General features: G+C 48.8%; 2 protein-coding genes across 3 annotated transcripts in view; both read left to right on the plus strand.

The window, feature by feature from the left end:
- LOC310769424 (uncharacterized protein) overlaps positions 1-27,707 on the plus strand; it is a 291,952-nt gene that overhangs the window by 32,992 nt on the left and 231,253 nt on the right. The window lies entirely within an intron of this gene.
- LOC310769375 (uncharacterized protein) lies at positions 1,378-18,342 on the plus strand. 2 transcript variants are annotated; one of them, XM_083628663.1, is made up of 20 exons: positions 1,378-1,475; positions 2,943-3,010; positions 3,164-3,332; positions 8,614-8,779; positions 8,857-8,975; positions 9,107-9,256; positions 9,670-9,812; positions 9,966-10,080; positions 10,191-10,327; positions 10,513-10,632; positions 10,765-10,879; positions 11,258-11,386; positions 11,534-11,698; positions 11,991-12,149; positions 12,258-12,362; positions 12,480-12,585; positions 12,841-12,903; positions 13,150-13,332; positions 13,422-13,591; positions 16,242-16,490. In XM_083628663.1, exons 1-19 carry the CDS (start codon positions 1,452-1,454, stop codon positions 13,433-13,435), a joined length of 2,250 nt encoding a protein of 749 aa, XP_083484789.1. In that variant the 5' UTR covers positions 1,378-1,451; the 3' UTR covers positions 13,436-13,591; positions 16,242-16,490. The 2 variants fall into 2 exon arrangements, with proteins under 2 accessions (XP_083484789.1, XP_083484790.1); XM_083628664.1 differs by lacking the exon at positions 1,378-1,475 and adding an exon at positions 17,318-18,342 and having other exon boundaries at positions 2,757-3,010; positions 8,638-8,779; positions 16,242-16,353.

Below are 27,707 nucleotides of genomic sequence, written 5' to 3' on the forward strand. Positions count from 1 at the left end.
TTCCCCTTCTGAAAAACAGCTCTTCATTTCACTCACAGAAGTTGCTCAGTTCTGCTCCTGGTGAGCAGTTGCTGGTGTGGTTTTTTAAAAAAACACAACTGCAAGCATTCTATGATGTCACAGTGGGGGGCTTGCAGGCACTGGGCAACCAAAGTTGGCATGAGTGTTACACAAATCTTAAGGTGCACACATGCAGACACGCACCCTAGAGAAAAAACAATCCTTCACCATTCAAAAATTATAAAATATTCCCTGAAAGAAAAGACACTTTCTTTGAGTTCACAGAGCAATCCTGAAGACATCTCGACCCTCTTAATGACCCCAGATATTTACTCTGCAGTTGAAGGAAAAACCTTTCCCAATAGTTCTTGTTGCGTATTGAGTCAAAGGATTTTATATCTGTATTATTATTGTCTGTATTTGCATTAGGGTAAAGTAACTGCCTTTTGGTTCCAGAGGGTACAGCTACTATTGGTTCATTTAAGCTGCTGTATTTGGATCCTCTGTCTTATTGGTTTCCTCCAAAAGGCAGGACTGTGATTGCCTGATATTGTTCCCTCCAAAATGTATCCTTTCTAGCTAGTTCCCTGTCCCTATAAATGTAGCTCTCCTCTCCTCAGTCTTGTTTGCTTTAATAAAGAAGTGTTACTACAGAACTGTCTCCAGCATATTATGTCAAGAGAGCTGAAATCACAAACCCCACGTCACAACAGTTCTTTTCACTTACAAATCCTTCAAAAGCTATAAACATCTCACATAAATAGGGGTAGATCTGTGTCAATAGATTCAAGAACTGAGGTATTTACTGTTTCAAGGGGACGGCTCAGACTAGCCAGAAAAGGGCAACCAGCAAGCATTGTCAGGTATCATGACAAGAGAGAAGCCAGGAGACAAGACTGCCTCTTTCTGTGATGTATGTATGATGCTTGTTGGGTGGGCAGTGGTTTTCAACCAGGGTGCTGTGGCACCCTTTGGTGCCTTGAATGATGGTCAAGGGTGCTGTGAGCAACACTGGCCTCTGTCCCTCTTTCCTTCCCTCCCCCCTTGATGCCTTCTTGCATCTCTGCCTCCCAAAGGCTTGCACAGCTGTTTGTTGCAGCACCCCTGGCTACAACCTCCCCAAGCGAATGGTGCCTCTGGAACTGGCCAGAGGGTACTTCCCAGGCCCCTGTGTGGCAACATGAGGAGGCACCTCTCTTTAGGGAAGGGGTGGCAGCTGCGGCTGTTCAGAGGACTCCTAAGGAGAGGGGAGAGGAGAAGAGGGAACACTCCACAGCACCACACGGACTCTCCTAGAGCCTTGGCACTGAGGCCAGGAATTCCATGTTCTCAACTGCCGTTGCCTAGCAACGGAGCTTGTGACCGTTTGAACTGAGGTTCCGGCATCCTCAGCTTCTCGAGGTTGGCAGAGGTGGCCTGTAGTGACCTTCGCGCAGTCATTACAGTAGAGGATGGCGTCCCGAAGACTCCTGGATGTAAGTGGAGGTTGCCATGGCCAGGGGACTTAACTCTGGACCCTAGATTAATGGTATTGAAGGGCCATTAGAATATTGTTCTCTATATGAATCCCAAAAACTCTTTTAGGCATTTTCTCCTCTCTCAGATGTTAGAGTAAAAATGGGCCTCTCTCTCTGGAATGTCTGGCTTACGTGGGTAGAAGATAAGATCAAAGTTGAATGGGTGTTATTGTAACCCCAGACCGGGGGAGGCTGAAAAGGAAGAGGCAACTGAAAAGGAGGAGGGAAACACAAGAAACAAAGCCCCATCTTATTGCTATTAGTGTAAATCACATGTTTTACATGTGAACACGTGTCTATGCATTCTAAGGGGTATAAAAAGTGGGCACACCCTTGCTGGGGTGTGCAGGTTGCGAGCTTATCGCTCTGTACCTTTGTTCTGCATATGCATTTCAAATAAAACCCTGTTAATAACCTGCAAGGATGTTTTGCCGCTTTGTGTGAATCTGTGCTCCAGGGACCCAATAGCAGATATGGAACAGGTCCTACATTATCACCAAGTTTGGCAAAGAGCAAAGTCAAAGAAAGGGTTGAGCTTTGCCCAAGTTTTTGGAAGGGGAGAAGGAATACCAAAAAGGAAAATTCAGTGTCCTATATTGAAGTCGATTGAATATGATTTTGAACAGAGGATTCCTTCTGATTTATGTACATGTGAATCTGGAAGAGACTTCATTTCTATTTATACATGCTGGATGTTATCTTAGTACTATAGTTTGGAAGGGAAAGGGGAAAACAGAAGAAGAAAAGAAAGTGTGAGTGGCTGGCCCAGTGGAGGGGAAGGGGGTACCGGGTGGAGCTGGTTTTTCTGCAGAGCTGAGGCAGGGAGCCCTGCTGCCCACCTGTCCACAGAGTCCATCACAGGAAAGGACTGCTCCCAGGTGCAGGCGAGGGAGAGATAGGAGCCCTGGCGGAGCTCTGCTCCTGGAGGAAGGACGGATGAGAAACAGCGCCATGGGCTCTGCTGAGACAGGCCAGCTCCCTCAGGTCTCCCCTCCCCCAACTGTTATCTGGGGGCAGCCATTTTAGCAGGCTGCCTCAGTGGGAGAGATGACAACAGCATTTTAGACACTGGGTGGGGCCTGAGCTTGTGAGTTGTCTTTTCGTCTGGCCTCCTTGCCCCCTTTCTTTGTTTGTTGTATTTCTGTTGGTCAGATTGCTTCTTACAATACAAGTCTGTCATTGGGGAGTTCCTTGCATTTGATTTCATGGAAGGCTCTCTTGGAGCCTTTTTGGCTTAAGAGAGGGGTACAAATGCTCTAAATTAATAGAAGGATGAATAAGGTCTCTAAGGAAATGGAGGACAGAGATTTTCAGTTTGTTTCCCAACCTACCTCATCTGCGCTTTCCTGATCAACACAAGAACATGAATGGGTCTGATCCATTCTTCACAGTCTGATGTTCCTGTTTCTCTTTTCTCTTGGACAGGGAATTGATTTTGATGAAGATCAAATATTGGAAATCAGCCTGGAAGATGGGGAGGATCTTCCTCCAAGGTAATCCTGTGCTAATCCTCTCCCCCATAATCAATTGCTTTCAAAAAAAAACAAAACACCCGGTCCATTTCTATGGTGGTGGTGCTTGGGGTCTTTGAAGGATGGGAGGCAATAAACCCTTTTTACAAAAGTGCTACTCCTCTCTCCCCTCAGCATCCCAACCACAGCTTCTCCGGATGCGGCTGATCTTCCTCCTCAAAGTGTCAGCAAGGAACAGCTGGAGACCGGACTTACGGAGGTCGTCGCCACAATGAAGAGTGGGAAGATCCGAAGGAAGGCGCTCCGAGATCTTTCCGCCCTCCTGCAGAAGATCCAGGAATATGTGAGTTAAAAGTCTGGTAGTTGTTTTTCTCTTTGACATCTGGTGGGAGGGTGTTCCACAGGGAGGGCGCCACTACCGAGAAGGCCCTCTGCCTGGTTCCCTGTAACTTGGCTTCTCGCAGTGAAGGAACCACCAGAAGGCCCTCGGTGCTGGACCTCAGTGTCCGGGTAGAACAATGGGGGTGGAGACGCTCCTTCAGATATACTGGACAGAGGCCACTTAGGGCTTTAAAGGTCAGCATCAACACTTTGAATTGTGCTTGGAAACGTACTGGGAGCCAATGTAGGTCTTTCAAGACCGGTGTTATATGGTCTTGGCGGCCACTTCCAGTCACCAGTCTGGCTACCGCATTCTGGATTAGTTGTAGTTTCCAGGTCACCTTCAAAGGTAGCCGCACGTGGAGCGCAGTGCAGTAGTCCAAGCGGGAGGTAACCAGAGCATGCACCACTCTGGCGAGACAGTCCGCAGGCAGATAGGGTCTCAGCCTGCGTACCAGATGGAGCTGGTAGACAGCTGCCCTGGACACAGATTTGACTTGTGCCTCCATAGACAGCTGTGAGTCCAAAATGACTCCCAGGCTGTGCACCTGGTCCTTCAGGGGCACAGTTACCCCATTCAGGACCAGGGAATCCTCCATACCTGCCTGCCTCCTGTCCCCCCAAAACAGTATTTCTGTCTTGTCAGGATTCAATCTCAATCTGTTAGCCGCCATCCATCCTCCAACCGCCTCCAGACACTCACACAGGACCTTCACCACTTCCACTGGTTCTGATCTGAAAGAGAGGTAGAGCTGGGTATCATCCACATAGTGATGAACACCCAGACCAAACCCCCTGATGATCTCTCCCAGCGGCTGCATGTAGATGTTGAAAAGCATGGGGAAGAGGACAGAACCCTGAGGCACCACACAAGTGAGAGCACAGGGGTCTGAACACTCACCCCCCACCACCACTTTCTGAACACGGCCCAGGAGGAAGGAGCGGAATCACTGTATGACAGTGCTCCCAGCTCCCAGCCCCTCAAGACGGTCCAGAAGGATGTTATGGTCGATGGTATCAAACGCCGCTGAGAGATCCAGCAGAACTAGGAAACAGCTCTCACCTTTGTCCCTAGCTTGCCAGAGATCATCAACCAGTGCGACCAAGGCAGTTTCAGTCCCATGATGAGGCCTGAATCCCAACTGGAAGGGATTCAAATGGTCCGCTTCTTCCAGGCGTGCCTAGAGTTGTTCAGCGACCACTCGCTCAATCACCTTGTCCAAGAATGGAAGATTTGAGACTGGGAGATAGTTGGCCATCGTGGCCGCATCTAAAGATGTTTTTTTAAGAAGCGGTTTAATAACCGCCTCTTTCAGCAGGTCTGGGAAGGCTCCCTCACGGAGGGAAGCATTCACCACCCCACGAAGCCCATCACCCAGCCCTTCTCGGCTAGCTTTTATAAGCCAGGATGGGCAAGCATCAAGGAGACAGGTGGTTGGTTTCACTCGTCCAAGCAGTCTGTCCACATCCTCGGAGGTAACAGATTGGAATTGATCCCACGCAATTTGACTAGACAGGACCCTAGCACTCTCCCACTCCAGCTGTGCTCCCACGGTGGCGTCTATCTCTTCCTGAATCTGAGCGACTTTATCTGCAAAAAACTTTGCAAAATCATTGCAGGAGATCATGTGGCCCGTACTGGGCACCGATGTAGAAGGTGGTTCTGCTAAATTGCGAACCACCTGAAAAAGTCTCCTGCTGCTGTTTTCTGCAGAAGCAATAGAGGCGGTGAAGAAAGTCTTCTTCGCCGTCGCTACCGCCACTTGGTAGGCTCGACGTTGAGCTCTAACCCGTATCTGGTCAGCTTCAGAATGGGTCATCCGCCACCGGCACTCTAGCCGTCTCAACGGTTGTTTCATTGCCCTCAGATCCGTGGAAAACCATGGGGCTGTTCAGGCTCCATGCAATCGGAGAGGGCGCTTCGGAGCCCAACAGTAAATAGCCCTGGTTAACTCCGCATTCCAGCGGGCCACCAGGGAATCAGCTGAAAGGCCATCAACATGGGATAAAGCATCCCCTACCACTCTCTGGAAACCATTTGGATCCATTAAGTGGTGGGGCGGACCATACAAATTGGTCCCACCTCCCTGCAGAGGGGAAGGGTCATGGAGAAGTCCAGTTGCACCAGGAAGTGATCTGACCATGGCACTTCTTTCGTTTCGCTTTTACTTAGTGTCAGATCACCAACATCCATAGAGGTAAACACCAGGTCCGAGGCATGTCTGCGGCTATGGGTTGGGCCCAACTTATTCAGGGACAGCCCCATGGAGGCCATGCTTTCCACGAAGTCCCGAGCGGCCCCTTGTAAGGTCGTGTCGGCATGGATGTTAAAATCCCCTAGGACAATCAAACTAGGTGTCTCCAGGAGAACATCCGCCATGACCTGAAGCAGCTCGGCCAGGGAATCCTTGGTGCAGCGGGGAGGTCGGTACACCAAAAGGAATCCTGTTCCGGCCCTATTGCCCAACTTCCAGAACATGCACTCAGAGAACTGGGTCTTCCCAATAGGACGCATGGTGCAAACTAATGACTTCCTAAAAATCACTGCAACCCCCCCACCCACCCACAAGGCCTGGGTTGCTGTGCGTAAGAGAAACCTGATGGACAAGCAGCGGCAAGGACAGGCCCATCTGCTTCATCCAACTAAGACTCTGTTACACATGCCAGGTCAAGTCCTCCATCCACGATCAAGTCATGGATGGCAGTGGTTTTATGAATCATTGACCTGGCATTGCACAGCAGCACCTTCAGGTCATGTGGGTATCCCTTGCTGATTCTAGTATCCGTCCGGTCAAGACCAGACCCGGAGGCAGGGATAGTCCTCAAACAACGACTAAACCTGCCTCCTCTGTAATGACATGGTCTGGTCTTAGCGTAACTCGTCCTCCTACCCGGGATCACCGAGATCGGTTGTCCCAGCGCATCCCCCCCGTGGAACATGCCCCAGCAATTTTGTTGGCTGGGACCCTCTCCCCAGCCGCCCCGACCCCTTCCTTAAGATCCAAATAAAATCTTTAAAAAAACCAACTCAGAAAATAATAAAACAATACAAACAAAAAACTGTAAAAATTACAAATCCATCAAAATAAAACAAATTCCCAAGCCCAACCAAACATCCACCCCACAACAACCCCCACATACAAAAAAGTCAAAAGGGAAATGAAAATTTTAAAATATTTTAAAAAGAACTCTGCACCCCTCCGGGTCCTCCTGCGCAGCAGCAGCAGTGACAACAACAATCCTATTGAGGCTTCAGGCCCCACCCTGGGCCAGGTGGTGAATGGCAGCAGCAGGGCCCTCAGGCACTCACACAGGGGAGTCCTCCTGGCCAGCACAGCAGTAGCAGTCCTTATGAGGCTTCAGGCCCCGCCCAGGGCCAGGTGGTGAGTGGCAGGAGCAGGGCCCTCAGGCACTCACACAGGGGAGTCCTCCTGGCCAGCACAGCAGTAGCAGTCCTTATGAGGCCTGTCAGGCCCCGCCCTGGGCCAGGTGGTGAGTGGCAGGAGCAGGGCCCTCAGGCACTGACACAGAGGAGTCCTCCTTGGCAACACAGCAGTAGCAGTCCTTATGAGGCCTGTCAGGCCCCGTCTTAGGCCAGGTGGTGAGTGGCAGGAGCAGGGCCCTCAGGCACTCACACAGGGGAGTCCTCCCGGCCAGCACAGCAGTAGCAGTCCTTATGAGCCCTGTCAGACCCCGCCCAGGGCCAGGTGGTGAGTGGCAGGAGCAGGGCCCTCAGGCACTCACACAGGGGAGTCCTCCTGGCCAGCACAGCAGTAGCAGTCCTTATGAGGCTTCAGGCCCCGCCCAGGGCCAGGTGGTGAGTGGCAGGAGCAGGGCCCTCAGGCACTCACACAGGGGAGTCCTCCTGGCCAGCACAGCAGTAGCAGTCCTTATGAGGCTTCAGGCCCCACCCTGGGCCAGGTGGTGAGTGGCAGGAGCAGGGCCCTCAGGCACTCACACAGGGGAGTCCTCCTGGGCAGCACAGCAGTAGCAGTCCTTATGAGGCTTCAGGCCCCGCCCAGGGCCAGGTGGTGAGTGGCAGGAGCAGGGCCCTCAGGCACTCACACAGGGGAGTCCTCCTGGGCAGCACAGCAGTAGCAGTCCTTATGAGGCTTCAGGCCCCGCCCTAGGCCAGGTGGTGAGTGGCAGGAGCAGGGCCCTCAGGCACTCACACAGGGGAGTCCTCCCGGCCAGCGCAGCAGTAGCAGTCCTTATGAGGCTTCAGGCCCCGCCCTAGGCCAGGTGGTGAGTGGCAGGAGCAGGGCCCTCAGGCACTCACACAGGGGAGTCCTCCTGGGCAGCACAGCAGTAGCAGTCCTTATGAGGCTTCAGGCCCCACCCTGGGCCAGGTGGTGAGTGGCAGGAGCAGGGCCCTCAGGCACTCACACAGGGGAGTCCTCCCGGCCAGCGCAGCAGTAGCAGTCCTTGTGAGGCTTCAGGCCCCACCCTGGGCCAGGTGGTGAGTGGCAGGAGCAGGGCCCTCAGGCACTCACACAGGGGAGTCCTCCTGGGCAGCACAGCAGTAGCAGTCCTTATGAGGCTTCAAGCCCCACCCTGGGCCAGGTGGTGAGTGGCAGGAGCAGGGCCCTCAGGCAATCACACAGGGGAATCCTCCTGGCCAGCACAGCAGTAGCAGTCCTTATGAGACATGTCACACCCCGCCCTGGGCCAGGTGGTGAGTGGCAAGAGCAGGGCCCTCAGGCAATCACACAGGGGAATCCTCCCGGCCAGCGCAGCAATAGCAGTCCTTATGAGGCTTCCGGCCCCGCCCTGGGCCAGGTGGTGAGTGGCAGGAGCAGGGCCCTCAGGCACTCACACAGGGGAGTCCTCCTGGCCAGCACAGCAGTAGCAGTCCTTGTGAGGCTTCAGGCCCCATCGTGGGCCAGGTGGTGAGTTGCAGGAGCAGGGCCCTCAGGCATTCACCCAGGGGAAGCATTGCAACCATGCAGGGCTGTCAAGGCCTTCAGGCTGCACTTTCTAGGCCCACCCTGCAAGGTGCCCAAGGGACAATTACGCACCCCACACATACCCAATTTTGAGAACAGAGCTGGGCCATAGCAGAACGAATCCCAGTGAGTAAAACAGCTGATAAAAGAAGTAAAAAGCAAACATCAAGAAAAGAGGGGTGGGAAGTCAAAAAGAAATGGGTTTTTTCTGTATAGGATGCTAATTGTTTTGGAATGTTTGGAAGATTTAATAAAAATGTTATAGGAAAAATGGTGATGGGTTGCTTCTCTTATCAGTCCCTTCTCTGGGTTTCTTCTCAGCCATCGGAAGCGCTTCCTGCATCCTCCCTTGGCCAGCTGGTGGCTATTTCCTCTCTGTGCGCACTGGATCCGGACCCGGAGTGCGGGCAGCGGGCAGCAGAGGCCCTCTGCCGTCTTCTGCCCATTCTGCAGCGCAACGAAGGTAAGACTGGAAGAATGCATCCCAGCATGGGTTGGGGTGAGGAAGACCGGAACTAACCCTTTGCCTTCCATTTGCAGAGACACTGGCACGAACTTCGTGGAACCAAAGACTCATCATCAGAGCTCAGAAGGTCCTCAAATCCACCGGAGGACCGGTTCCTGAATTGTTCGTGAATAATTGTTACTCTCTTGCCAGGGTAAGTCGCTCTCACACAAGGCCCAGCAGTCTCTCAAGCCACGTGTTCTGGGTTCTGCAGAGGCAGCACCTGGGCTTTCTGCTCCCCAGCCCTGCCCTGTGGGCATCTCTGACCTTACTCTCTCGCTTCAGGTCTTTGGCGCCTTTCTATCTGCGGAGCAGCTCTTGGAGGCCATGTGCTTCCTGGCCAGAGACCTGGTTGTCGAGAGCAGCTTCAACCCACTGGATATCTCCCACTTACTGCAAGAATTCATCAAGCAGTTTGGCGGCACAAAAGTGGAGGTAAGGTGTCTGCAAAGGTAGGAGAGAAGAAGATTCTCCGCTTTGGTGTAGGGGAGGCAACTTCATGCCTTTGGGTGGCCAGGACACGTGTTAGTTGAGAGGGGCCTGGCAATGTCAGGACAAGAATCTCAGCCAAGGGTCCTGAAAAACATGGGTTCAGGGAATGGGGAATTCTCCTCCTTCTAGAAGCAGACTGGCAAGCTTCTTCTCTTGGCCCACAATGGATAGGGGAACTGGCGCCCTAGAGCTGCCTGGGTCCAGTACTCCCAAGGACCCTGAGTGGTACCATGGAAGGAAGAGGCTGTGGTGGCACAGGTCAAGGGTCCCTCTTTCAATGAGGGATGGAGGGGTCCGCCTGCAGACAGCCCCGCTTCCTTGTACTCTCCAAGCAACCCTCTCCTTTTCTCTGACAGGTGGAGGTGCTGCTGGAGGCCTTCTATAAGATCGCCCAGGGGCCCACAGTGCAAGGCAGAGACATGGCCGTCTTTGCTTTGTCCATCCTGTCACACCAGCACCTGGTGAAAGTGGTGGAATATCTCTTCCAGTTTCTCTTCAGGTATGGAGCCCTCCAGGTTCGACTGGGCTAAGGGGAAGGTTGGCACGCTGCAGGGCTTGCTCAGAAAGCCCTTGCTGCCATTTCCTCTCTCTGGAGCATGGCAGCAAGCAGAAGACTTGAATCTGACCATTGCTTTTGTTTTTGCATTCACAGAGACTGTGAGAGAGTTTGGAAGGAGGTTTTAGCATCGGCCGATCCAGACCAACTGATCCATGTCATGGCCAAGCAGATTTACCAAAGCCCCTTGGCGGAATCTGCCACCCAAGTGGTAAGGACCAACCACCTGCTTTCTGGCTTCCTTCTTCCCAGGGTAATATCTAGGGGTTCCCTTATTCTGCAGAAAGCAGGGAAAGTGACTTGCACCTCTCTCTCTTCCAGCAACATCTCACCAGCCTCTTGCACGCCATCCTCAGGATGGAGGACTACAAGGCAGCTGTGCGCCGGAACTTCCCACAGCTGCTGATCGCTCTCCTGGGGATGGTTGTCAACTTCCATTACGACCAGGAATTCCTCGGGTGAGTAGTGTGTTCCAAAGAGACCAATGGAGTCCTTTCCCCTTCAGCCTCGGGGGGTTTTCATTCCAGCTTGGTTTTCCAAGGGAGGCTCTCCTTCCGGCGGCTGCTAGGAAGGAAGGATGGGGAAGGAATTTGAGTGTGTGGCAATGACCCTGCTGGTGATCATGGCCTTGCTTTGGTTCCAGAGGGGCTAAGGGAGTTCTGCACCTCCTTCTTCGCACCACTGGAGAGGAAGTAGAGACGGCCATCGTCGACCAACTTTTCTGCCGGGAGAATTTCAGCCAGGGGTTGTCTGCCATGGTGAGGTAAGAGGAAGAACACAGTAACCTTCCCCAATGGTCTGGCAAACGGAGCTAAGGCACGGGGTTGGACTGTGCCTCTGTTTGTTTCCTGTGGTGTCTTTCCCTTCCTTAGCAAGATCTGCTTCTCCATTTCAGAGCTATCGGAAAGCGACGCTGGTGGATCCCTCCCATGGTGGAAAATATCACCGCTGCTCTCGAGGACCGGGCATTTGCCGGAATGCCACAAGTTGCGGCAGCTATCTACATCGAGGTGAGGGGGACTGAGGTGCAGGAGGAAATGTGTGCAGCAAGGAGGCCCTGGCTTGGTTTCGGTCGAGTGTTGGACTTTGTGTTCTTTAGCTCCCTTTGTGTCCTTGGTTCCCCAACCAGCCTTCATCAGAATTTGGACCTTGCAGTTGCCTTTACCTTCCAAATTCTGTGGGTTATGTCAAGGCTACTTTGAGCCTAAGGACTGTTGCCTGTTTTAGTGCTCCTCAGAGTAGACCCATTGGATATGATGTACATGACAAACTTTGATCCATTCACTTCAGTGGGTTTGCTCTGTGCAGAATTGCAAATGGTGGGTAAAAGGAGAATGTGCCTCAGCCTCTCATCACTGAAGAGTTTCTTTCTCTTTGGGCCTCTTTAGCTGCTCAGCTGCCATCTGCTTCCCTATGAGGATACACTGGAGCAGATCCTCAACTGGCTGGAACATGACTACCTGCAAGTCCGGAAGCTCAGCATCAGAGGGATATCCCTGTTTCTGGACTCTGACATGGCAAGTGATGCTCGGAGGGAGGGAGGGGGGTACAGATTTCCTTTCTAATCATGGCCCAGCACTCTTTTGCTGGCACAATACTGAAGAGCCTGTGCTAAAAGGCGTGAGGCATTTCAGACCTTTGAAAAGATTCTCTCTTTTGTGTAGGACCCTTCGCTTCTGCGGCTCTTGCTGCTGGATTCCCTCCTTTATGCAAAAGCCGATGTCCTCCCAGAGTTGATAGAGCTGGTAAACCAAGCCTACCTTTCCGGGGACCTGGGAAAGGAAGAGCTGAAGATGCTGGCGGCAACTTACTGCAGTCTGGCTGCCCGTGTGAGTATGAGGAAAAACATGACATCACACACGGTGGAGAAGGAATGCTTTGGAAGAGGAAGGGTGGGGTTTAGACTGGCATGCAGCGGAGATGTTCTGGCTTCAGGAGGCTGTTCTTCTGGAGCACCTTCTCTTGGAAGCCTGCCTGGAAAACACAGGGGGAGAGTCACCCCACCCCCAGTCTCCCCCAGGAGGAGGATAGGCGGCTGAGCAGCCTCAAAACACCCCAGTGGGCAGGAGAAAGGAAACTGCTCTGATGAGAAACACAGTCTCTGATGTTTTCTGCCTACAGGAGGAAGACTCCATCCGGGCATTAGCCATCGAACATCTGGGGCTGCTTCGAGGCTGGGTGAGAGACCAAAGGCTTCCCATAACATCAACAGAAGAAGAAGCCATTAACGAACTGGTTGTCGTCCTCATTCACCTCGAAGACGAGGATGAGGTGGCCAAGGTGAGGGCCAAAGAGGTGGACTTACGCAGTAGGAGGGAGGGATTGTTCTCAGGAGCTTCCAAGACTATGTACTGCAATTTGTACCCCTCTTCTCTTCTTGTGTTGCAGGCCGCAAGGAGGGCTCTTTCCCATCTAGCCCCAGAAGTCAAGTGGTGGGCTCGTCCCAACAAATTTAGCCTCCACTTTGCTCTCCACCAGGCTGCCAAGCATCTGGTAAGTTCCCTCTGCTTCATTGGCAGCTTTGCCCAGGGATGTCTTTGGGAGTGCAAGGCTCTTCTGCCATGCTCTCAAGCCCCTCTGATGCCACTTCTCCTTTGTCTTTGCCGACAGAGCAAGACCTTCAGCAAGGACATCCTTCGGAGTGTTGCCTTGTCATGTACGAAGCTATCTGCAAACAGGCTGCCAGCAGTCTCCAGGGTGGCAGCTCTGCTTCTGGGTAAGTCAAGCAACGTCCTTCCCTGGTAGGGATGGACAGAAATGTCTTGGTAATGATGGCAGGGAGGCTGGGCATGTCCCCAGGCCACCTGCTAGGTAGGCCTCCATCTGTGCCCAGATCTTGCTCTGAGTGCTTCGCGAGGGTGGAGGCCTCTAGATGCAGCAGAGCATACCTGTCTTTCTGCCAAGCTGCCTCTGTCTCTGCTTGCTTTGCACTGAGATGATGTCCCTTTTCTTGCCCTCTCTCTCTCTCTAGGTCATCTGGCTTTCCGGGATGCCGGTTTCATCCACAATCAAGACATGGCATCCTATGACACATGTGAGTGAGACGTACGGAGGGCAGGGAGGGATGCTTCTGCTGAGAAAGGTCTTCAGGGGAAGGCAAATTCTCAGATGTATGTTCAGACAGAGGTGCCACAAGATGAACATGCAAAGAAGAATGGAATGTGACTTCACTGCTCTCTCTCACACACAAACACACCTGATGGCTGTTTTCATATTGTTGATGGATGGTTCTTTTCCTGTGCATCTTCACCTTGCTCAACCTTTCTCCCTTGCCACTCAGGGCTGGAAGAGATGCAGCAGCACGAGGAAGAAGGGCTCAGGCATACAGGGAGGAGCTGCCGGAACATCATGCAGCGGGCCTGTAAACATCAGCAGAAAGGCAGGGTCCAGCGCTTTTTGAGGAGGCTGCTCTACTGTGGTCACAGGGAACCTTACCCACAGGACTTCCTGAGCTGCATGCCAGGTGAGTGAGGCATCTGGTGGGCTGTTGGGACATCTGGTGGGCTGTTTGGATGGGACGTTTCTCAAGGAGCCCCTTTCTCCTCCTGACAGAACATCCGGAGTAGCGCCAGGCCAAGGCAACGCGGACACCAGAGTTGTGCTGCAGAGATACCATCTTCTGCTCTCCACGGGATCCAGTCTGGACTAGCGCCAAGAACATCAACACCATCAGGATCGACCAAGAGGAGTGGTGCTGCCCTCACGACCCTCTGTACACAGTGGTAGGAAACCTTTTTGTTGTTGTTTTGTTTCTTGTTGATGTTGTTTTTGATTGTTGATTTTATTGATTTGAATCTCAGGGTGGTTCACAACACCGAGTATACGAAGCACAAAATACATAATAAGAATAATCACGGCACAAAATTCATAATAAAAATATCAGAACATAATATAAATTAAAATAATAAATACCTACTAAAAATAGCCACAAGACTAATGTATGCACACAAATAAACAATACAAAAGCCCTGAAACAACACTCCAGCCCACAAATACAAAATCTAAACATAACACATTTAACAACCATTTAAAACAACCCCACCTTCTTAAAGAAGGCTGATATATTAGATTTAGAAGGTTGGAATATGAGGTTTGGATGGCACACCTACCTAACACACAACAAAGTGGCAGTGCATAAGGACTTTTTAAATCATATAGTCAGAATTTCATTATACAAGGTCTGGGATAAGTACCACAGACTCTTAGAGCCCAAAATATCCTGGTGGATATCCCGAGTGGAGATGATAACGGTAAAAAAGACAAACATGGACACAAATTGGGTGACTTACCAACAATTAATAAAGGTAGAACAGGGCCAATTAAAAATCAAATCGTATGAAGAAATTAAACAGTATTGTAACGGCTGGATTCAATATCACCAAATAGTGCATATATTTAATCAGGATAAGAAAAATGGTTTTGGAGAAAAGAAGTCATTATTACAAAAGGAATTAGTACAAACTAATAAAAAGACCCTATCTAGGATGTATGATCTACTTTTGGAATGGGAACTCAAGGATGAGATGCTAAAGGACGTTACGATAAAGTGAGCGCAGGATTTTGGCCACAACATAATGTTAGAACAATGGGAATAGCTGTGAAAATTTGACATCAAGTTCACAGCATGTTATACAATAATCTAATGAAAATGATCTACCGATGGTACCTAACCCCTGCCCCGAGGAATTGGCAAAAATCTATAAGCAAAAAACCAATGTGTGCTGGAGATGTAACAACGAGATAGGAACAATGTACCATATATGGTGGGGTGTAAGGAGATAAAAAGCTTTTGGAACAAAGTTCATGAAGAAATCATTAAGCTTTTTAAAAAATCGTTCAACAAGAAACCAGAAGCATATGTTGCAAGCATATAATCTTGATTCTTAAAATTTTAGGCACTTCTAGCCTTAACAATTTAAGCATTATTAGGATACATGGTTATACATAAAACGTAAAGGTAAAACTCTTCCAGGTGGCCTTGCCACATTCCCCCCTTTCAAGCTTAGAAACAAGTCACAGTTGTTTCTCCAGCTTGACTCTCATGTTGAACCCTGGTATAGACAACTGTGTCTCTCAAGGGGATCTCTTCAGGGGGCATTTCACGAATTAGTCGAGCGTACTCATGCTCTTCTTCTGGCAGAGGGAGCAGGGCTCGGTATATGGCCATGATGTGGGTTTCGGTGAGATTCTTAATGCTTCCGGCCACCATTCCTCTGACTAGAGATATGCAGCAAGGGGGGGATGCAAAGAAGCATTAGGAAGACTAATCCTCCTACTGCAATGGCGGTCAAAAGGCTATGTAACCACCCTACTCCTGGGACCCAAGACCACATCCATTCCCAAGGATTCTAACTGGGTTGGTTATCATTTATAAGAGCCTGTAATTTTTGCAACTCATCCTCAATAGTGTTGTTGAGGTCATGAAACTTCACTCGGCATTTGCCTTCCGGGACTATTTTACAAAAACCTCCTGATTTGGCGAGGAGACAGTCGAGAGCAAGTCTATTAGCTGCTGCTATCTGGTTCAAATTCTCAATCTCAGACTGCAACTGTCGGAGGATATGTGTAGTGGCATTGATGGTTTTCTCCAACCTGCATGTCAGGGCAAATAGCGCTTCACAATTTTGTTCAGCCACAACTCCCAGATGTATGCCGATGGTGAGGATGCTAACGAAGCCTCCACCAGCAGCACCCACAGACCGGTCCAGGAAAATCTCATCACTGCACTGTTCCCCTTGGACTTCTCTCCTCTTTCTGTTTCTAAGAGACGGTAGAGGAGGAAAAGCCTCCACAGTCACAGGGAAAGTAAAGGCACCTATTCCCACACACTGATAATTACCAGGATGGTAATTAGTGGCTAGTCCATTATACAAGAACCAACAGATGGATCCCTGTCCAGTGAAGTTGACGGTATATTGGGGAAAGTATGGATACAGATCTGAGGATGTGGTGTTGCTTTGGTAAGAGGCGTTGAAGGAACCCCACAACCAAAACTTATCAGTGCACTGTGTGTAATTTCCCAGCCAACCTTTATGTTGGTGGTGCTGGACATGTGGCCAATCTTTCCATTTGGCGTTCCATGATCCAGAGGCATAACAACAAAAGCACAAGCCCTGGGTGGTTCTGGAGAACCGGAAATATCAGTAGGAGGTAACATTCATTTCAGAAGGAGGTGTCACGAAAAGGCCACTTTGATTATACAGCAGGCCTGCCAAGACAATGTCAGGGTCCCTGATTAGTCCTGGGATGAGGGACATGTCAGCTACCTTTCTAGGGTGTTCATAATAAAGGGTGGCATTTTCGCCATATATTTGAAACATCTGCTTAGCATGCTTTACAGAAACATTTTCTTTTGTCATTGGTCTCCTCAAGGTCAAGATGCACATCAGGGTTAACATCAACTTCATCGTGATCAAGGAACTCCAGGGGTTCAAGGAGACCAAGGATATCAACAACTCCTCTTTCTGTGCTGAGGTCCCTACAGGTAAGTGTTTGACCTCTACTATTTCTTCTAGGGTCACTATTGCATATCCTGCCTTCCTTTTCCCTTCCCAGATGAAGCTGCTCCCATCCATGAAATATTCCACATCAGGGTTCTTCAGAGGCTCATCCTTCCGGTCAGGGCAACTGGAGTACACCTCATTCATTACTTGGAGGCAGTCATGCGGCTCATAGTCATCTGCCTCGGGGAGGGGCAATAGAGTGGCAGGGTTCAGGGTATTTACAACTTGCAGGTGCACCTGTGGGTTTTCACACAAGAGTCCTTGATATTTAGCCATGCGATCATTGGAAAGCCAGTATCTCTCTTTGTATTCCATAAGAGTTAAGACCGCAAGTGGTACATTCACATATATTTCCTGTCCAAATGTGAATTTGAATGCCTTCTTGACTAATAGAGCCGTGGTGGCTGCTGCTCGTAGGCAAGGGGGCCATCCTTTAGCTACTGAGTCAATAGTTCAGACAAATAGGCCACGGGTTGCTTCCAGCTGCCCATCCTTTGGGTCAGGACTCTTGCTGCCACCCCCCTTTGTTCATGTACATACAACTGAAAGGGCTTATTTGGGTTTGGCAGTCCTAGGGCTGGGGCCTGCATTAGCTTGGATTTCAACGCATTGAAGACCTCCCTCTGCTCGGTGTGTCACTCAAAATGAGCGTTCTCTTTCCCCTTAGTGCTTTCATAAAGGGGCCGGGCAAGGTTACTGAAATCTGGGATCCAGGTGCGGCAGAAGCCTGCTGCTCCCAGGAATCCGTGGGGCTGTCTGCGGTTAGTGGGTTCTTTAATAATGCAAATAGCTTCCTTCCATTCAGGCCTCAATGCCCTTTGTTGATGGGAAATGTCAAATCCCAAATATCTCACAGTCTTTTGGCAAATTTGGGCCTTTTTGAGGCATACCTAATATCCAGCCTCCAATAATAGGTGCAACAATTCCTCTGTGGCCTCCTTACAGGTCTGATACTCATCACAAGCCACCATCAAGTCATCAACGTACTGAAGAAGCACCTTTTCCCCAGGTACTGATTTGAATTTAGCCATCCATGCTTAAAAAAATTATTTAAATGTTCCTTTATACTTTATACTTTATATTAATTCTTTATACTTTTCTATTTTCATATTGTTTAGATTCTTCATCGGTTCTTGGGCTGTGTTTGGATGGATCATACCTTCCTGCTCCCATTTAATCTGAATTATCCTTATCATTCTTTCTTTGTCGTTTATCATCAGTTTATATAACATCCCTGCTATCCCTTTCTCCGTCATTTGTCTTTTGTTCAGCACCATATCTATTTTCATTTCTGTCCTCATTGTTTCCTCTGCTCTTTCCGTTTTTATTAAATCATAAAGTCCTTGCACTTTCAGCCAATATTGTTTTCCTATTTTTTCTAAAAAAACTTTTTTTGTAATTAAATTCCCCTCTTCATCAAACATATCTTTTAATTTATAAAATCCCTGATCTTCTAATTTCTTTCATCAACCAGGTTCCCTTTGACCCTCCTGCATATATTTTAATGGCATCCACCTTGCGTATGTTGGCATCCATTTCGTATTCCAGTTCTTCCAGATTCCTAACACAGTTTTCCTTGGTCCTATTGTCTTCTTAAAAGCCATGTTAATATCTCTATTAAATAGCCCTTCTCTTCCTATTCATTTATTTCATTCTCCAGCCTTATCCATTTAATCCCTTCCTTATATCCAATATCTATTCGATTTTTCAATTGGAATGTTTCATAGTAAAATTCTAAGTTCGGTATTGCCCATCCCATCTCTTCTTGAGATGAATAATTTACTATGTCTGGGGTTCTAACTCTTTAACTTCCAAAAATCCAATTTTTAAATATTTTATAATTTATATGTTAAAATCAATAAAAATTATATATATAAAAAAACAAAAATCCAATTTTTAAATACCTTATTCCATGTTTTGAACCATATTTTCCTAATGGCTAGTGTAATTACTTGAAATAAATATAATAATTTTGGTACCAAAAACATTTTAACTGTTCTAACCCTACCTAGAATAGATTAATTCTTTTTTTTTCTTCATGATTTTATATACTTCTTGATCTTTCTCCACGCTTCTTTGCAATTTACATCTGGAATCCTAGCAATATTTTCAATAAAATTTACCCCAAAGTATTTAACAAATTTCCTATTGATATCCATCTTTGTCATTTTTGCAATTTCCTTCTTCTCCTCTTTATTTGCGTCCCAAAATAAAATTTCAGACTTCTCCAAATTTACTCCCAATCCCGACTCCTCTTTAAAGTCCTTCAGGATTATCATAAATTCTCTTAACCCTCTAAGGGTGTATTGTAAATAATAATAGGATATCATCTGCATACATGTTTAACTTCATTTCTTCCTTTCCTTTCTTAGATTCTTTTATCCTTACTGAGTTTTGTATTCTGTCTGCCAAGTACTCCATACGCAATACAAATAGTAGTGGTGAGAGTGAACATCCTTGTTTAACTCCTCTTTGTATAGTGAATTGATCTGAAACCCCCTCATTCACTCTGACCACAGCCTTCCCTTCTCTATACAATTCCTAGATTGCTTCCACAGAGTTCTCTCCTAATCCTACCTCCTGCATAATATTCCATAAGAACTTATGTCTAATTGTGTCGAAGGCCTTATACACATTCAATTTTAAGACCACCAATTTTCCTTTTACCCTGTTTGTTAATAAATGTATTTATTAAAACAAAAAAAAACAAAAAAAATAAAAAATAAAAAAATGTATTTATTAAAACAACAAAAAAATAAAAAAAAATAAAAAATAAAAAAATGTATTTATTAAATGTATTTATTAAAACACATTTCTTATAGGATGGCCTATGTATCTTCCCTTAACAAATCCATATTGATCTTCCTTAATTATTTTTGGTAGTACCTTTTCCAGTCGCCTTGCCAGGATCTTTGTAAATATCTTATAGTCTTGATGTAATAGGCTATTTGATCTGTATGACCCCACCTCTGTAGGGTCCTTTTGTGGTTTTTCAACCACTACTATTTCTGCTAGTTTCCAAGTGTCTGGGGCTTTCCCCCCCTTCTAAGATATTATTAAATACTTTTTTCAGTTCTGAGCCCAGGATATCAATTGTTTCTTTATAAAAGTCTGCCGCAATTCCATCTAATCCTGGGGATTTCTTACTATTAAATGATTTAACTACATTCTCTATTTCTTCCAGAGAAATTTCCTCTTTCAGTCTTAATCTATCACTTTTTTCAATTTTAAACCCTAAACTTTCTCTACTTATATTTTTATTTTCTTCTTTATATAAAGATTTGTAGAATTCTGCAAATTATTTCCTTGTTTCTCTAGAGCTTTGTGTAAGTATTTTCCTTCTGGTCTTAATGGCCTTCACCCTCTGTTTATCCCTTCTTTTCTTTAAATAGTTTGCCAGTCTCTTATATGATCCTACTGAGGTTCCCTGAAAACCATTTTTTATTATATTATCTCTCTTCCACACCGCAACTATATCCAGCTCTTCCAATTCCTGTTTTAACTTTCTTAACTGCTCCTGTCTCCTCCTTAGAAATTTAACCTCTTGCTGTTGTTGCAAGATTTCAATCTCTTTAATTTTTTCCTGTCTCCCCGAGTGCCAATCCTTCTTAATCGCAATCTCTTTCAGTATACAATGTCCTCTTATAACAGCTTTGAAAGCGTCCCATACTACCGGGATCTCGGCTGAACCATTGTTTTCTTTAAAATACCAACCTATTTGTTTTCTAATATATTTCCTGTCGATCTCTTTTGCCATTATTAGGTTATTGTACTGCCATCTCCTACTTTTTCCATCCTCTTCCAGTCCCAGCTCCACAAATAGCGGAGCATGGTCTGAAATCCATATTCCCATAGTCTTTGCCTTTCTAACACTGATTTCATTCCCTTCTTTAATTAGCACGTAGTCAATATAAGAGAAAGTCTTATGTCTGTGGAAGAAGAAGGTAGGTTTGGTATTGGGGTTTCCCCTCTCAAAAACATCCTTTAATCCCCATTTAGATAATCTGAAAGTACTATCGTTCTTTATATTCCAATTAAAGTCTGCTGTAACGATAACTTCCCCTTCAGCATAAAGCTGCAGTCTATTCAACGTTTTCTTTATACTTTTTTCTGTCTTGTGTTAGGGCTGTATATGTTAGCTATTGTAAAGATTTTTTGTGACACTTTAATTTTTAAGAATATAAATCTACCATCATTATCTTTTTTCTGGCCCAGAACCTCCGGCCTAAGATTTGCATTACATAGTATAGCGACCCCTGTAGCCTTGTTTGTCGCTTTCGATTCTGCTATTAGGTCCCATTGCTGAGAGCATAGCAAAGGTCTATTGTTTGCTTTGGCTCTATGAGTCTCCTGAAGGCATAGTATATCCACTTTCATTTTCTTTGCCAGTGTCAGTACCCTGTAGCGTTTGGTGTTTGAGGCTGGCCCGTTAACATTTAAAGATAAAACCTTTAAAGATCTATCCATTATCCGAGCTACTGTTTATTTTTTGAATCCCTCTGTGTACTTATATATTATATTTTCAATGCTGGCCCATTCAACCCCTCTCCCCCTTCCCCCCTGAGACTCAGTTAGGGATCTCCATGATCCCTGTCTCATGGTATCTTGGAGAACCACACTCCTCTCCCTTCGCTCTTGGAAAGTTTCTGTCAGAAAAAAGCAACATATATAGATTTACAAAAGCCCATTTTAGATGTCTCTGGTATATATTATTTCTTGCTGTTTCCTTCCTCTCTCGACTTCCGTCTTCTTTTATTCTCTTGTCTCTGCACTGGAGATTCTTGAGATTCTTCACTCGACTCTCCCTGTTGGTCTACTTGTAATTCTTCCAGACTTGAGAGTTCTTGCTCAATCTGTCCTTGTATTCCAACTCCTAAATCAGCTAGCATTTTTTTTGCTTCACCAGGGTTCTTAGCAGAATATTTCCTGCCGTCTATAAAAAACAACAATGTAGCAGGGTAGACCCAGGTAAAGAGGATTTTATGATTGTAGAGAGCTTGTGCAAACTGCTGCTGCAGGAGTTCCCCGCAAGGCTCCCCACGCCGCGGATAGCAGCCTGCCGCCCGGCGGGTGGGGCGCCCTGAATCAGAGCGCCCCTCGCGCCGGGCAGACATCCGCAGGGTGGCGAGTCCTGCAGGAGTTCCCCGCAAGGCTCCCCATGCCGCGGATAGCAGCCTGCCGCCCGGCGGGTGGGGCGCCCTGAATCAGAGCGCCCCTCGCGCCGGGCAGACATCCGCAGGGTGGGGAGCCCTGCAGGAGTTCCCTGCAAGGCTCCCCAAGCTGCGGATAGCAGCCTGCCGCCTGGCGGGTGGGGCGCCCTGAATCAGAGCGCCCCTCGCGCCGGGCAGACATCCGCAGGGTGGGGAGCCCTGCAGGAGTTCCCCGCAAGGCTCCCCAAGCTACGGATAGCAGCCTGCCACCCAGCGGGCGGGGCGCCCTGATAGCAGGCTGCTATCCGCAGCCTATACATGGCTAGCGGAGCGCTAATCCCGAAGCTTGGGGCTGCGGAGCTCAGTGCGCCCCAAGCTTCTGGGTGCCGGCAAGGTCTAGACGGCTAGCGGAGACCTTGCCGGCACCCAGAAGCTTGGGGCGCGCTGAGCTCCGCACGCCCCAAGCTTCGGGATTAATGCAGCGCTCCGCTAGCCGTGGGAGAGCTGGGTCTCCCACGGCTAGCGGATAGCTTCCTGAAGCCTGGAGAGCGAGAGGGGTCGGTGCGCACCAACCCCTCTCACTTTCCAGGCTTCAGCGAAAGCCTGCATTCGCTCCATAGGACGCACACACATTTTCCCTTGCTTTTTAGGAGGGAAAAAGTGCGTCCTATGGTGCGAAAAATACGGTATTTATTTTGCAGGTTTCTAATTAGTAAAGTTCCAAGAGCGAGATGGGTGTGCGTCTTCCCACTCCGGCCCATGCGCAGTTCTGCTTGCACCTGGCTTTAGAGCTACTACAATCGGTGGTAATTTCAATTCTGCCTATTTAGGCCTGAAGACTATTTGAGCTTGAATTTCAGACAGAAAATCATGTCCCAAAAGGGGAATGGGACATTCTGGTACATAAAGAAACTGATGAGTGAGGGACCTCCCTTAAATCTGGCACTCTTGGGGTTGCAGAAAGGGTTTTAGGGTTTTATTGCCAACTCAGACTGGTTGGAACATGTCTAGGCTGGTTTGAACTGGTCCAAGCCGGGTGGTACAGGTCCAAACTGGTTGAAACTGGTTCAGACTGGTTGGAACTGGTCCAAGCCAGTTTGAACCAGCTGAAACTAGCTGGGAAAAGTCCAGGTGGGTTCCAACTTGCCCAGACCAGTTTTTACTGGCCCAGACTGGTTGGAACTGGCTCAGACTGCTTGGAACAAGTCTAGGCTGGTTTGAACCGGTCCAAGTTGGTTGAAACAGGTCCAAGCCGGTTGGAACTGGTCTAGGCCACTTTGAACCGGTCTAGGCCAGTTTGTTCCGGTACAAGCCAGTTTGAACTGGTCTTGGCTGGTTTGAACAGGTCTCGGCCGGTTTGAAATGGCCCAAGCCAGTTTGAGCAGTTCCAACTGAGTTGGAACTGGCCCAGACAGGTTGGAGCAGGTCCAGACCAGTTGGAGCAGGTGCAGGTCATTTGAAACTGAATTTGACTGGTTCAAACCAGCCTAGACCAGTTCAAACTGGCTTCAACCAGCACAAATCAGCTTGGACTGGTTCAAACCAGTCTAGACCTCTTCCAACCAGTCAGAGCTAGTTGGATCCCGCCCGGACCTCTTCCAACTGGTTTGGGCTGGTTCCAACTGGCTTTGGCAGGATCCAACTGGCATGAAATGATTCCAACAGGTCTGGGCTGGTTCCAAGCGACATAGACCTATTCCAACCAGCCTGGACCTGTTGTAACCAGCTTAGGCCAGTTTCAAATGACCTGCACCTGCTCCAACTGGCCTGGACCTTCTCCCACCTGTCTGGGCCAGTTCCAAGCCACTTGGAACTGTTGAAACCGGCCTAGACCGGTACAAACCTGCCTTGACCGGTTCAAACCGGCTTGGACCAGCACAAACCGGCCTAGACCGGTTCATACTGGCCTAGACTGGTTCCAACTGGCTTGGACCTGTTTCAACCGACTTGGACCAGTTCAAACCAGCCTAGACATGTTCCAACCAGTCTGAGCCAGTTCCAACCAGTCTGGGCCTGTTCCAACTGGTCTGGGCAAGATGGAACCCACCTGGACCTTTTCCAACTGCTTTGGGCTGGTTCCAACCAGTGTGGACTGGACCCAACTGGTATGAACTGGTTCCAACTGGTCTGGACTGGTTCCAAGTGACATAGTCCTGTTCCAACCAGCCTGGACCTGTTGTAACCAGCTTGGGCCAGTTTCAAATGCCCTGCACCTGCTCCAAATGGCCTGGACCTGCTCCAACCTGTCTGGGCCAGTTGGAACCCACCGGGACCTTTTCCAATTGGTTTGTGCTGGTTCCAACTCGCTTGGACCAGATTCAACTGGTATGAACTTGTTCCAACTGGGCTGCACTGGTTCCAAGAGATGTAGACCTGTTCCAACCGGCCTGGACCCAATCTAACCAGCTTGGGCCAGTTTCAAATGACATCCACCTGTTCCAACTGGCCTGGACTTGCTTGAAGCTGTCTGGAACTGTTCAAAGTGGCTTGGGCCACTTCAAACCAGCCTAGACCTCACACTGGTTGGAAAGATCTAAGCTGGTTTGAACCGGTCCAAGTCGGTTGAAACAGGTCCAAGCCGGTAAGAACCAGTCTTGGCCCATTTGAACAGGTCTAGGCCAGGTTGAAATGGCCCAAGCCAGTTTGAGCAGTTCCAACTGGGTTGGAACTGGCCCAGACAGGTTGGAGCAGATCCAGGCCAGTTGGAGCAGGTGCGGGTCATTTGAAACTGGCCCAAGCTGGTTACAACAGGTCCAGGCTGGTTGGAACAGGACTGTGTCGCTTAGAAACAGTTCAGACCAGTTGGAACCAGTTCAGACCAGTTGGGTCCGGTCCAAGCCGGTTGGAACCAGCCCAAAGCAGTTGGAAAAGGTCCAGGTGGGTTCCAACTTGCCCAGACCAGTTGGAACAGGCCCAGACTGGTTGGAACTGGCTCAGACTGATTGGAACAGGTCTAGGCTGGTTTGAACCAGTCCAAGTCGGTTGAAACAGGTCCAAGCCGGTTGTAACCAGGCTAGGCCAGTTTGTGCCGGTCCAAGCCGGTTTGAACCGGTCGAGGCAGGTTTGTACCGTTCTAGGCCGGTTTGAACAGTTCCAAGTGGCTTGGAACTGGCCCAGACAGGTTGGAGCAGGTCCAGGCCAGTTGGAGCAGGTGCAGGTCATTTGAAACTGGCCCAAGTTGGTTACTACGGTCCAGGCTGGCTGGAACAGGTCTATGTTGTTTGGAACCTGTCCAGACTTGTTGTAATCATTTCATACCAGTTGGATTTAGCCCAAGCCAGTTGGAACCAGCCCAAACCAGTTGGAAAAGGTCCAGGCAGGTTGCAACTTGCCCAGACCAGTTTGAACTGGCCCAGACTGGTTGGAACTAGCTCAGTCTGGTTGGAAGAGGTCTAGACTGGTTTGAACCAGTCCAAGCTGATTTGTGCCGGTCGAAGCCAGTTTGAATTGGTCTAGGCTGGTTTGAACTGGTGAAATTCAGTTTCAAATGACCTGCACCTGCTCCAACTGGCCTGTACCTGCTGCTCCCACTTGGAACTGCTCAAACTGGCTTGGGCCATTTCAAACCGGCCTAGACCTGTTCAAACCGGCTTGTACTGGCACAAACCGGCCTAGACCGGTTCAAACTGGCCTAGACTGGTTCAAACCTGCCTAGACCTGTTACAAGCAGTCTGAGCCAGTTCCAACAAGTCCGGGCCAGTTCAAACTGGTCTGGGAAAGTTGGAACCCGCCTTGACTTTTCCCAGTTGGTTTCAGCTGGTTCCAACCGGCTTGGACCTGTTCCACCCATTCAAACCGGTCTTGGGAACTTGGAATCCGCCTGGACTTTTTCAAACTGCTTTGGGCTGGTTCCTACTGGCTTGGACCGGATCCAGCCAGTATGAATGGGTCCCAGCAGGTCTGGGCTGCTTCCAAGTGACACAGAGCTGTTCCAACCGGCCTAGACCTCTTCGAACCAGCTTGGACCGGCATAAACCAGCCTGGACCAGTTCAAACCAACCTAGACCAGTTCAAACCATCTTGGACCGGCACCATCTGGCCTAGACCAGTTCCAACTGGCTTGGACTGGTTCAAATCAGCCTAGACCGGTTCATACTGGCCTAGACTGGTTCAAAATGCCTTGGACCGGTTCCAACCACTCTGAACCAGTTCCAACAGAATTGATGGTAACAGGGCACCGGGGCACTGAATGTAGACCTTTCAGGACCGCATTTCCAAATCAGGCAACTGCATTTTAATCGGGAACAAAGGGAAGCAAATCTATGAGAATCTGGTGAGAAGCACTTCACAAGGGTCATTGCGATGTGGGAGGAGTGTTCAACAGCTTGTAATTCAAGCACTCCACCAGGCTGTATGATAGCAAATTTCAAAAGGGCTTTCTCACAGGACTATGGTGTCAAACTGACCCCAGAGACTTTGAGAACGCATTATGAGCTGAATTGGCCAAGCCAGGTTGCGTGGCGAGTTCCCACCTCCCATCAGTAGGAATAAAGACACATGACACCGTTATTTTAAGGTTAATGGGCTAAAATTGGGCACAACTTCATTGGTTACAGGTGATGAGTGGTATTGACTTAGGCATTGGTCCTATCCGACTATCCGGCTTCAACCTGCTTGCTTGAAAATCCGGAAGGGTTAACACCAGCAGGGGGAGCCCTGCTGATGCACATCAACTAGGCACTCCCCCAGGGTCACTGCTCGGGGGCGTGCCTTGGGCCCTGGCCTCCATAGGCTTCAGACGGGGCCATGCTCCCCCGTAATCCTTTATCGGACTACCCTTCAATATCCGGGGGAGGTGATGGCGCTCCTCCCCCCCATAGATCTACATAACAATACCCATACCAATGCCTAACCGCCACTCGAGCAAAGCTCACCGCCAATACCCTCAGACCTGCAACCAATCCTAATCCCCGCAGATATGTCAGCCAAACAAACATCGTTTCCCGCATTGGAAAGATGCACGCCATCCTTTTGGTAGAGGGTCACCTTGCTGAACTGGATCTAGGGGTGGTCAATGTGTCCCCCCCCCCCCCCGCGCGCTGCCACTCTACACGCCACTGAGCGTTCCAGGATCTTTCTGGATTTGTTTATAGCAATAGGGGATCGGCAGTCGCTCCAAGTGCGCCTTTCCAACAGTGATGACCAAATCATGACTAAATTTGGGAAAGAAATCTTCAGATCATCAAAATCATCGAAAATGTTCCACATTAAGTCCACACCCTTCCGGTAGGCCAAATCTGACCAGCTTGGGCCAGTTTCAAATGACAGCCACCTGTTCCAACTGGCCTGGACCTGCTTGAAGCTGTCTGGAACTGTTCAAACTGGCTTGGGTCTGTTAAAACCAGCCTAGAGTTCAGACTGGTTGAAACAGGTCTAGGCTGGTTTGAACCGGTCCAAGTCGGTTGAAACAGGTCCAAGCTGGTTAAAACCGGTCTTGGCCGGTTTGAACCTGTCTAAGCTAGTTTGTGCCAGTCCAAGCCAGTTTGAACCGGTCTTGGCTGGTTTGTACCGGTCTAGGCCCGTTTGAACAGGTCTAGGCCAGTTTGAAATGGCCCAAGCCAGTTTGAGCAGTTCCAAGTGGGTTGGAACTGGCCCAGACAGGTTGGAGCAGGTCCAGGCCAGTTGGAGCAGGTGCAGGTCATTTGAAACTGGCCCAGCTGGTTAGAACAGGTACAGGCTGGTTGGAACAGGACTATTTCACTTGGGACCAGCCCAGCCCAGTTGGAACCAGTTCATACCAGTTGGGTCTGGTCCATGCCAGTTGGAACCAGCCAAAAGCAGTTGGAAAAGGCCCAGGCGGGTTTCAACTTGCACAGACCAGTTGGAACTCGCCGGGACTGGTTGGAACTGGCTCAGACTGTTTGGAACAGGTCTAGGCTGGTTTGAACCAGTCCAAGTCAGTTGAAACAGGTCCAAGCCGGTTGGAACCTGTCTTGGCCGGTTTTAACCGGTCTAGGCTGGTTTGTGCTGGTCCAAGCCGGTTTGAACCGGTCTAGGCCGGTTTGAACAGTTCTTTTTTTTATATATAGAATATTTATTAAAGTTTCCAATAATAATACAATAAAAATCAAAAAGAAAAAAGAAAAAATAACAAAAATACAAAAAATAAAAATGGTTAAAAACACATAAAATATCATTACTTATTTTTCATTTACTTATTTCCCAGACCTCCTCATACCTCCCTT

The sequence above is a fragment of the Podarcis filfolensis genome (assembly GCF_964270895.1).
Source record: "Podarcis filfolensis genome assembly, chromosome: 8".
NCBI lineage: Eukaryota > Metazoa > Chordata > Lepidosauria > Squamata > Lacertidae > Podarcis > Podarcis filfolensis.

Bases quoted from the DNA above. Each gene is read 5' to 3' on its own strand.
- LOC310769375 (XM_083628663.1), top strand. From the start codon at position 1,452: ATGGCGTCCCGAAGACTCCTGGAT. The intron at 8,976-9,106 runs GTAAGTCGCTCT...CTCTCGCTTCAG, and splicing joins ATTGTTACTCTCTTGCCAGG to GTCTTTGGCGCCTTTCTATC. The intron at 11,699-11,990 runs GTGAGTATGAGG...TTCTGCCTACAG, and splicing joins ACTGCAGTCTGGCTGCCCGT to GAGGAAGACTCCATCCGGGC.